The 10,555-nt window shown below is 53.6% G+C and overlaps 1 protein-coding gene across 2 annotated transcripts; it reads right to left on the bottom strand.

Moving 5' to 3' along the window:
- Positions 1-208: 208 nt before the first annotated feature.
- S1PR1 (sphingosine-1-phosphate receptor 1) lies at positions 209-4,592 on the bottom strand. 2 transcript variants are annotated; one of them, XM_006103631.3, is made up of 2 exons: positions 4,288-4,592; positions 209-2,848 (listed from the first exon to the last, which is right to left on the bottom strand). In XM_006103631.3, exon 2 carries the CDS (start codon positions 2,695-2,697, stop codon positions 1,573-1,575), a length of 1,125 nt encoding a protein of 374 aa, XP_006103693.1. In that variant the 5' UTR covers positions 2,698-2,848; positions 4,288-4,592; the 3' UTR covers positions 209-1,572. The 2 variants fall into 2 exon arrangements, with proteins under 2 accessions (XP_006103693.1, XP_023600668.1); XM_023744900.1 differs by having other exon boundaries at positions 209-2,989.
- Between the last annotated feature and the right edge of the window lie 5,963 nt (positions 4,593-10,555).

Consider the following 10,555-nt stretch of genomic DNA (forward strand, 5'->3'; position numbering starts at 1 on the left):
TCCTTCCCATGTGGTATGTAGTTAGAGGCTGGCAGTTTTTTTCATCTCATTCTTTACTACTCTTCGGTGTTAACATATTGAAGTTTCTCTTCCTGAAAAAGATAGAGTGGTTTCTAAAACAATAACAGACATTTGCCCTTACCTTACTAAAGAGCCACAGAGTCAAATAGAAGGTCTTTAATTATTTTTAAAATGCTCTTCACAAAGGAATCTTTAAAAAAATCAGTTTATTAATGTTTAAAAGTTGATAAAGCTATGTGCAAAATGATCCACAAAAGTCAGAAAACTATTAAATACTATTTTTTTTAAAAAAAGGACATTTCTTGGTTTAATTGCACTGAAAACCATACTAAAGAGATAGCAATACATTTTATTCTTTGTAACATTTACACACATGCCCAATGAACTATTAAAAAACAGCTGTACTGGAAACTTCTGGGTTCCCTACCAGTTAAAGTAATGCTTTAAGGGCATAAGAGGGTGATACTTTCTTAAGAAATACACATTCAATGGTGTTAACACAGGTTAGGAAAATCCAATAAAATGCTGAAACAAATACATTCAAACATCATGAAGAGTACTTTTAACACAACAAGATACAACCATTGGTTGAAATGCTTCACACACACTCCGTAATAAACATCAACAAAAGTGCCAAAGACCGATGTTGCATCTGTTAGGCAAATTCGTTAGGAAATCCCTCCTGGTTTACAAAGTTCCCTGGCCCCGCGGCGGGTGTTCTCCTTGTGTGGGGCCTTTGTTTCCCCAGGGACAGAAGGATCCTGGCTGATACCATTAGATAAGCTGGGCTTCCCCATGCAGATTTCAGGCACAATGGCAGGATACTGTAACGCATTCCATTGTAAAGATGTAAAAAAAAAACAAAAAACCTCAAAGTGACTACAACCAAATTCCAAAAACAACGGATCCAGCTTGCGTGGAAACTTTGGCCTCAGCAAATGAAACTGCCTCCCATGTCCGAACCGTCTCCAGCTCCTCTGTCTGCTTCCTGGACACAGCCCACCAGCCACAGATGCTGGAGAAATGGATCAGGCCACCCCAGCTCTGATGATGCCCAGTCGGAGGATGTGAGGAGGGTGCGCAGGGGAAGGAGGGGTGGGGTGGGGGCTGGAGCATCCCTAGAGAAGCAGAAGTGCACACGTGGCTGGAAACTCAAGTGAAAAAACATCTTCTCCTCAAAGCTCCAGGACACGCTCCAAGGCGACCTCGGTCTTCGAGGAGGGGCCGAGCGAACCCTTCGGGAGCTGGGCCATGCTAACCTCTGGCTCAGTGCAAAATCAAAGCTCAGGGAGAGGAAGCAGACTCCAGGCCCGCGGACCGCTCTCCACCCTTCCCGGCGCATTGTTCACAGGACTCACTGTACCCTCCGACCCCACCCGGCGTCACGGGCCCTTCGCTCGCCCCGCCCCCCCTCCGGCTCCGGCTCCGGCTCCGGCTCCCGCAGCTCCACCCTGGCAGCAGTCCAGGCACCAGGCACGGAGATGTTTTTCCAAACACTGGGCGGTGGGTGACCATGCAAGAACACTCCCCATGGGCTGGCTGCTTCCCGTTTTAGGAAGAAGAGTTGACGTTCCCAGATGACATGATGGTTTCTGGGTTGTCCCCATCGTCCTTCTGGGGGTGCGAGGAGTTGTCGGACTTGCTGCGGCTGAACTCCACGCCGGCGATGATGGGGCGCTTGAACTTGCCGGGGGTGTCGGTGCTGGGGCACCGGCAGCAGGACATGATGCGGATGAAGGCGCGGCGCATCTCCTTGTTGGTGAGCGTGTAGATGATGGGGTTGGTGCCCGAGTTGAGCACCGCCAGCACCAGGAAGTACTCGGCCTTGAAGAGGATGTCGCAGGTCCTCACCTTGCAGCCCACGTCCAGCAGCAGCAGGATGAAGAGCGGCGCCCAGCAGGCGATGAAGACGCTCAGCACGATGATCACCGTCTTGAGCAGCGCCAGCGACTTCTCCGAGCTGCGGCTGGCCTTGGACGCGTTCTTGCGGAAGGTCAGGCGGCGGCTGCGCGTGCGCACCAGCGAGTAGATCCTGCAGTAGAGGATGACGATGGAGAGCAGCAGCACGGTGAAGACCGTGGTGCAGAAGAGGATATAGTGCTTGTGGTAGAGCGGCAGCACCGTGGAGCAGCTGGGCAGCAGGCCGAGGCAGTTCCAGCCCATGATGGGCAGGCCGCCCAGCACCAGCGAGATGACCCAGCAGGCGCTGATGAGCAGGAAGGAGCGCGAGCTGCTGCTCTCGTGGTGCAGCTTCATCTTCAGCATGGTGATGTAGCGCTCGATGGCGATGGCCAGCAGGCTGAACACGGACGCGGACAGCGCCACGAACATGCTGCCCTCGCGCAGGAACCACTGCGCGGGCGTCAGCTTGTAGGTGTTGGCCCCGGAGAAGAGCAGGTTCATGATGTAGGCCACCCCCGCCAGCAGGTCCGAGAGGGCCAGGTTGCCGATGAAGTAGTACATGGGCCGGTGGAACTTCTTGGTTTTCCAAATGGTCAGCAAGACGAAGATGTTCTCCAGGATGATGCAGCAGCAGATGAGGATGAACACCGCGGACGTCACCTTGAGGCCGCTGTCCTTGTCCTGGCCCAGATTCAGCTTCCCCGTGTAGTTGTAATGCCGGATGATGATGTCATAGTTGGAGTAGTCAGAGAGCGCGCTGCTGGTGGACCCCATGGCGCGCCCTGCGTCCGGCGCCTTTCCCGAGCGGCGCTGCCCCGGCGGACGCTAGAGGGCGCTGGAGGGCGAGGTGGAGGCGGAGAGCTTGGAAGTCAGAGGTCCCGGCTTTCCGCGTCTCCAGGCTGGACAGGGCCTCCGGAACCGCAGCCTTAAACGAGTTACAAAGAGAGTCAGGAGAGCTACAGGCACAACTCATTCTCGCCGAGGCCCTGCTCGTTTTGTTTATTTCTTTAAAGGAAACGTGGGGAGAGCGCAGAGAGAGGGATTTAAAAAAATCAAACTCTCATCCCTTGCAAAAAAAAAATTTTTTAAAGGAAAAAAGGGAAGAGAGGGAGAAAGAACAACAAAAAATTGCCCCAACTGGAAACTCCGACTCAACAAGACGAAAATTCTCCCCGGGGTCACATTCACTCCAACGGAAATGGGAACAGTGGGGAAGCGAACCCCACGGCCACCTTCTGATTCCCACCCCCGCACCCCGCCAGTTCCCAGGCGGCGCCTAGAACAGTCACCGCCCAGCGGGGGCTCCTCGGAGACCCAAACCCAAACGAGGGTGGAGATGCCCAGCCTGAGAGCAGAGCCGCCCCTCGCGGCCACGAGCAATCAGGCCAGCAGGAAAGTCACTGGACAGTGAGGTTTTGGGGGCTCTATTAATGACCTCGGGAGCAGGTGTGTCTAGGGTCCGCGGGGCAGCCAAGCCTGCCCTGGCCCCGCATAAACTGGGAAACTGGGCACCTCCGTCAAGCAACTGCCTTTTCTTTCTTCTTTTTCTCCGGAGTCAAAGCAAGAGCCTCTCACGGTGCCGGTGCCGGTGAGATTGCAATAAGCCCCAGAGGTCCGCGTGGCCCTCGGTTGCATAAGGAGTGTTTCTAGTTCGGGTGGGAATAGCCCACAGGCTCCTGATAGCAGGCGTGCCGCCCCAGCCCGGCGCCGCGCAAACCGCCCTGCAGCCGCTCACAGGAGGGGCGCGGGCTCTCGGCTAAGCTACCCGGCGGTTTTATTCACCCCCCCCCCCCCCCCCCCCCGGATGCCTCGTCAGGGTCGAGCATCCTCCTCAGAGGTCTAGAAAGTGTGCAGGGAACGCAGCGTGGCCCGGTTAGCACAAGTCTACCTGTAAGTTAAGTGTTGCGAGGCAGCGGGGCAACCAGATAAAAGCGGAGTAACTGAGGCGAGAGGGCTCCCACCGGTCCTGGGCAGGAGAGGCTGCGGGCCCCAGAGCCCCAGGGTCCCTCTAACTCTCTCCCCACTCTCCGCGCCGGCGGTGCAAGCTCAAGCCCTAACCCCACCCCCACCCCACCTCAATACTCTTTGTTTCTAGCGTTTCCAAAAATAAGCGCCTTCACCCCTTCCCCTCCGACCCCGGCAGCTTCCACCACCTCCCACCCGAGTCGGTTCTACAGTTGGAACTTGACCCCTTTCCAAGCTTCAGAAATCACTAGCGCCCCAGAGCAGCCCGGCGGGCTGGGCTCCTCCGTGGCTGGAGATGCCTGTTTCCAGCGCCCGGAGATGGGCGCTTGGAAAGTTTTTGTTCTGCTTCCTCTGGGTCTGACAGCGCGTTTGGGACGCCCAGCCCAGCCCGCGCCCTACCTCGCTCAGGCGGGACGGAGTGGCGTTCGGGGAGCTCTGGGTCCGCGCCACGCGCCCGTCATCTTGCTCTGCCCGAGGCTGACAGCGCCGCGCAGAAACTTGCGGAGTCGGGGTCCCCTCCCTCCGCAGCCGCATACTCCATGGGCCAGCCCTCTGCCGCGGGCCGCCAGCTGCAGTCAGCCAGCACCTCTAAGGAAGAGGCGGGGAGAGGCAGCCCGAGCTCCCACGCCCTCCCCGGCGCCCAGCCGAGGTCCTCGATCGGAACTCGGCTGCTGAGACTCTCTGTCCAGGAAAGATCTGGGGCAGAAGCTGATAGAGCCCCTCCCACCCCACCCCCGACGACAGAGGGGCGGAGCCTGGTGCCCCCTGGCCTCTATAAATCGCACCACCTCCCAGCTCCGAGGGGAGGCGGCGGAGGGCCTTTGGGAACTTTCCTCCCGAAAGCCGTAGGGGGCAGAGGACCGTCCCGAGCCACCTCTCTGGTCTCCAGCCCAGGCAGTCCTCGGGATCGGTCCGAGGTTGTGGCCGGGCGCACCGGCCGCTGCGCGGGGGCGGGGAAACAGGAGCCTGCGCTCTGGGGAAGGGGCTGCGAGAGGCCTGGGGAGCGAGGGGCCGGGAGGGGGGTGCCGGATGTTCCTCCCCTTCTCCCACCTCCACGCCCACCCGTCCCGCTGCGGCCTCGAAACTTGCGGTCTGAGGGGCAGAAAGTGGCTTTCCCCGGGCGCAGGGTGAAAAGGGCCAGCGTCCGGCGAGGTGCTGTGGGGGTTCCCCTCCCTCAGCTGGGCGCCCAGGCGGCCGTGTGCCCCAGATTCTGGCCAGCGGCGAGAGGCCTCTGAGGAGGTGGGCAGCTGCCCGGCCCGCTATGTTTTCTAAAGCTCGGGCAGTTCAGGAAGTTCCAAGGGGAAGAGCGGCCTGGCCTGGCCCAGCCCCAACCCCGCAGGGCCTGCAGCCGCCCCGTTGGGGGCCGGCGCCCTTCGCTTCCTTTCTACTTGGGAGGCGCCCCCAAACCTCAGTGTTCACAGCTCGCCCACTCTTTCCTTGCTCTTAGCTGCGACCTCTGAACCTGAGACTGAGAGGTGCCTTGGTCAGCTCAGCTGTGTGACGGGCGCAGGGCAGGGCACGTTGCCCTGCGCACTGCTGCAAGGCCAGTCCCACCCAGCGCCTGGTCACACCGCTTCCCATCCCTGCAGATGTGAATGCAAAAGGTCTCCGCTGCGCAGTTTCAATCAGACACGCCCTGTACCTGAATGACTCAGAAGGAGGCTTGGTGAATAAACAACAGACCCCTGGCTTATGGGATCTTATGAGTTTGCAAAAGAAGACGCCAAGTGTCGGTTAATTCACAGCTGTCTGAACGCCCTTGTCAATCACGAAACGCCTACCCACAAGTTCAACAGCCTCACAGTGCGCACAGCCTGGAAACAGCAGGGACTCTCAGACGCCTCTGATTGGGTTTGAGGACTTACCTATCCTATATAATAAAGGCCCAAAATGCAAATTGTTCCACAGGGAGTTGACCATTGGCTATGACATGTGCTGACCACCAGGGGGCCGCCGGAACATGGCGGGTGTCATTATCACCTAAGTCCATGGCTTACCTCAGGGTTCCCTCTTGAGGTTGCTGTGCAGTCTATGGGTTTGGACCAATGTATACTGACATGTATCCATCACATGGTATCACATGAGTATTTTCACTGCCCTAAAAGTCCTCTGTGCTCTGCCCACGTATCCAGTCCCAACCCCATGAATGTCTTGCAGACTGACTTTTAATAAAAACCTCTCATCTACCTGTAATACTTTCAGTATTTGTATTCCAAATTCCAAGTGTGACACATACTAACTTATGTGATCCTCACAATGACCCTCAAGTTAAGAGCTATTCTTGTGCTAATTTTACAAACCAGAAAACCGAGTCCAGACATATGAAGCCGCTTGGTGAACGTGGGCTGTGACCGACCATGGACAGGCTAAGGGTCCTTAACCACCACTGCAGACCCCCACGTGGAACCTCACACCTGCGGAAGATGGCGGCGCGGACTCCGTCCTTCTCCTGTGAGCACTGCTGGTGAGGACCAGGTTACTGATACCGACCCCGTGTTTCAACCTCGCACATGATTACTTAGCAATGCTCGTCCTTAATCCACACTGACGGGATGTAAAATACAGATGACCACCAGGCAGAAGGAGAAGGGAAGCAGAGCTATTTGCAGTGATGGCTTCCCTGCCAATTCCCCGTCTCCGGTTCCCACACATGCCTCTTCCCAGGACTCTCAGGAGAGGCCCTAAGAATCTCCTCCTCAAGCCATCCCCTGGCCGCTCGCCCAGCTCCCCTTCCGCTGCTGCCTGGAAGCCACGCCCAGTATTCCTACCTTACTTCCCATGGCACCTCGGTGACAGCCTGATGACCACGTCACTCTGTGGTAGCCCCACTCCAAATCTCGGATTTCAAAGCAGCATTGCTGTTCTTTATGCATGCTTCCGTGTGTCTCTGTGAGGCTTGCCAGAGAAAATACCATGTGCCGTTTGGGACATATGCTAAAAAACAAAACAAAAAAACAATGACTTGTTTATTTAAATTTAACTAGAAGAGTGGTATTTTTTAAATGTTTTTTCCTTTACTGATTTTTTAGAGAGAGTGGAAGGGAGAGGGACAGAGAGATTGAAACATCAATAAGAGTGACACATCACTGATCGGCTGCCTCCTGCACGCCCCCTACTGGGGATCCAGCCTGCAACCCAGGCATGGGCTCTGACCGGAATCAAACCATTGACCTCTCAGTTCCTGGGTGGGCACTCAACCACTGAGCCACAACAGCTGGGCGGGAGAGCTGTGTTCTTATTTGCTAAGTTTGCTAACTCTACTCCCTGCAATCCCAGGTTAGAGCCCAGGCTCCCTCCCCTTCTCCTGTATGCATAGACTCACTAGCCTCCTGCTTCTGGAGAACCATTATCACCCTTCCATTCCCTCCTCCCGAAGTTCCAGCTCAATAACAGCTTCCCCCCTCACCGCCCTCCACAGTGTCTCCCGCTCTGGGCAAGCTCTCCCCATATCGCTGTGCTCCGCCCCTGCCCACCTTCCTAAGGCTCAGCTCAGTTATTCCTGCTCTCTCTCGTATTTTCAATTTTTGGCCTCTGGTGACTCTCTACCTTCAACTCATGCCAGAAGCCGGTCCATCCTTGCTGCTTGACACAGTCGCTGCAGGAAAGAAACATCTGCACAGCATATGTTTCAAGGGACCTGGCATATATAGCATATTGTTCTTAATATGTTTGCTCTCCTTAGCGCCATGTGTTTTAACCAAGGTCACCTCTCCGAGAAAGGTTGTTTCCCCAGGTGGGGATTTTTCCCTGAGGTTAGGGAGGGGATACAATCCCTTAACTAAGTGCCAGGCGGGTAGTTAATCACTAACTACAAACAATCACGCTTAAGCTACATAATCTTTACTCCCTGGAATGGAGATAAGAAATGCCCTAACCTCTGCAATAGAAATTGACAGGATTAAAATCGACTGGTATAAATACAGATGTAACAAGACAATAAACATCAGATCCTGATCAGATCCTGACCAGAACTTGGCTGGAGATCCCGACCAGAACTTTGGCTGGAGATCCTGGCTAGAGGTCCTGGCTAGGCTGCTGATCAACTGAAGGCTGTCTCCGTGTCATTCCTTCTTCGGCGACTCCGTCCACACCTTTGGGGACCCCTGGACCTGCTGGGGTTGGACCCCAACAAACTCATGTCAATATCTGTGTGTTTCTTCTATCAAAAACTCACTGCCTTGCCTTATACTAGGTTCCAAGAGAATCTCTCTTTCTTCTCTTACTTGCCAACATTCAAAACTATGTGGTGGGGGATGACAGACTTGGGGTCAGCCTGAACACGGCCCATTTCCAGCGGCGTGACTCTGAGCAAGGTCTTGGAACTGCCTTGAGCCTCGCTTTCCTCATCTCTCAAGTGGCACAATGCCATTTCTCTCTCACACCGTGGGGAGGAATAAAGAGCTGCGTGTGTATAAAGAATCTTCCACAGGACAGAGGAAATTCTTCACCCTCCACCACCTCTATCCACTGTCCATCTTTCCACTCACTGCCTTTGTGACTTTCAAATTAAATTATTTTTAATCAAATTAATACAGGCACATGGTTTAAAAACAAACAAACAGTGCAAAACTGGCAAGGCAGAACACAGTCCTCGGAGGCACTCTGTCCGCTGAGTCTCCCAACCACTCTGAAGTCTTAGGGATGGCGACTTGCAAATCCCTAAAGCCAGTGTTTCACTCCTCCATTTCTTGATTAGCATTTTAAACAGTACTATGGATTCTCTGCCATGTTAAAGAGGCATTAATTCACTTATCCTTTTAAAAACCTGCTTGTGTTATAAACTTTCTAAATCTATGCCTGTCTGATATTTTAAAAATTCAGTGTTTACACTTGACTAATTATTTGGCTGAGTATAGAGTTGTAGGTTGTAACTTTCCCTGGGAACTCCGAAGGTGTCGCTGCCTTGTCTTTTGATTTCTGGTGCCGCTGATGAAAAGTCCAGAGCTGTTCTTACTCCAGAACTTCACCTACGGCGACTTCTTTCTCCTCTGGGTGTCTCTAGAACCTTCTATGCCCACCATGCTGCAGGACTGTACTGTACTAGCAGACACCTCGATTGCCGAGCTTTGACCTAGACCTAGACGCACAATGACCCCTGCGGGGTGGGAAGTCCCCTGCAATGATTTCTTCAAGAAGCCCTCTTCTCTGTTTCCTGCCGTATCTTCTGGAGCTCCCGCTGTGTGGACGATGGACCATCTGGGCTGATTTTTTAATATCCTTCTATTTATTTTTATTTTCTACATCTTTATCTCTAATTTCTGGAGGATTTCTCCACTTTATCTTTCCACTCTTCAGTTAATGTTTTCCTTTCTGTTAGCATAGTTTTATTGGTAAATTAAACATTAATTTGTTTTCTAAAATGTTATTGCTCTTGTCAGAGGGAAATCGACGTTGAAGCTAATGTCTCGGAAACTTCAGACTCTCTTGCTTCCAAGGCCTGGAAGGAGCCCCAGCACCATGTCCACATGGTGGCATGGATATTCGAAGGAGGGTCTTTTAACCATAATTGGCTATGATGACTGGCTCCTTCCATTGGGAAGTCTCCTCTATTTCAGTTTCCCTTGCGTGGGAGCGGTTTTGGAGCTGCTGTAGGCATTTTTGGAGTCTGGCTAAGGGGAAGTTGACTTTGGGCTACATTTAGATTGAGTTTAAAAGGATATGTGTCCTGGCCAGGTAGCTCAGTTGGTTGGAGCATCATCCCAATGAGCCAAAGTTGCAGGTTCGATCCCTGGTCAGGTTATAAAAAGTAATAATAAAGTAAAGTAATAGGAGGATAGTGTCACAGTTACTGCATACTATTACGAGCCATCCTATAATGACCATGACCGTGAGTATCTTTAGTGTTTGGGGGTTTTGGATGCTCATTTATCCAGAGGAAAACATCTCTTCTCCTTTAGCAGATGACAACTTGGATGCAACTCCTGGGAGAAGGGAGCTGGGCTCTCACCGCTCGACATGGGCATCTCCCCTCACCCTCCCGTTTGGACTGTGGGGTTCACCCCTCCACCCCAAGTCTCCTGCCCATGGAGGAGATCAGTCACTCTGCCGGGCAGGGCTGGGGAAAGTCATGGCCCAGGGGTTGGGGTGGGGGCAGGATGAGGGGAGAGAATGAGTCTATCTGCTTCTAATGCAGACTTTCTGTTTTCATCTTGACTTTCACTCCCTCTCAGAGATGCCTAAAGTCTCCAAGTCCGGGCCTTTCTGGGTTGCAGTGGAGCAACTCAGCTTGCTTCCGGGCGCCCCCCATTGCAACCCCCACCTTCAGTGTTTAATTGTATTAATTAAGTCAATGACTTAAGTCAAGTCTGCTTTTAGTTTCCAAATTTCCCTTGCTGTCATCTCTCGCCTTTTCTTTGTTTGTTTGTTTATGCAAACAGAACAAATCCCTTCACTACCATGTCTGTGTGCGGGGTGGAAGGAAGTGAAAGTGTTTGCCCTGCTGTTTCTGAACTGAGGTCACTGCCCTCTCCTCTGACCCCAGGCAGTCTGGCCTCTGCCACACTGCACTCCTGGGGTGACCTCTGAGGACACACAGGGCTCCCTCACCAGCAGAGTGGGGGCTCCTCACCAGCCCCCTTTAGGGGAACCTTCTGCACCATGTGGCACTGTTGTCAACACTCTCCACTCTGCTCTCCTGGAGACCTGCTCTCTCTCTATCTCTCTCGCT

The sequence above is a fragment of the Myotis lucifugus genome, unplaced genomic scaffold, assembly GCF_000147115.1.
Source record: "Myotis lucifugus unplaced genomic scaffold, Myoluc2.0 scaffold_497, whole genome shotgun sequence".
Lineage (NCBI taxonomy): Eukaryota > Metazoa > Chordata > Mammalia > Chiroptera > Vespertilionidae > Myotis > Myotis lucifugus.

Coding starts and splice junctions, on each gene's coding strand:
- S1PR1 (XM_006103631.3), bottom strand. CDS start 2,697: ATGGGGTCCACCAGCAGCGCGCTCTCTGACTACTCCAACTATGACATC.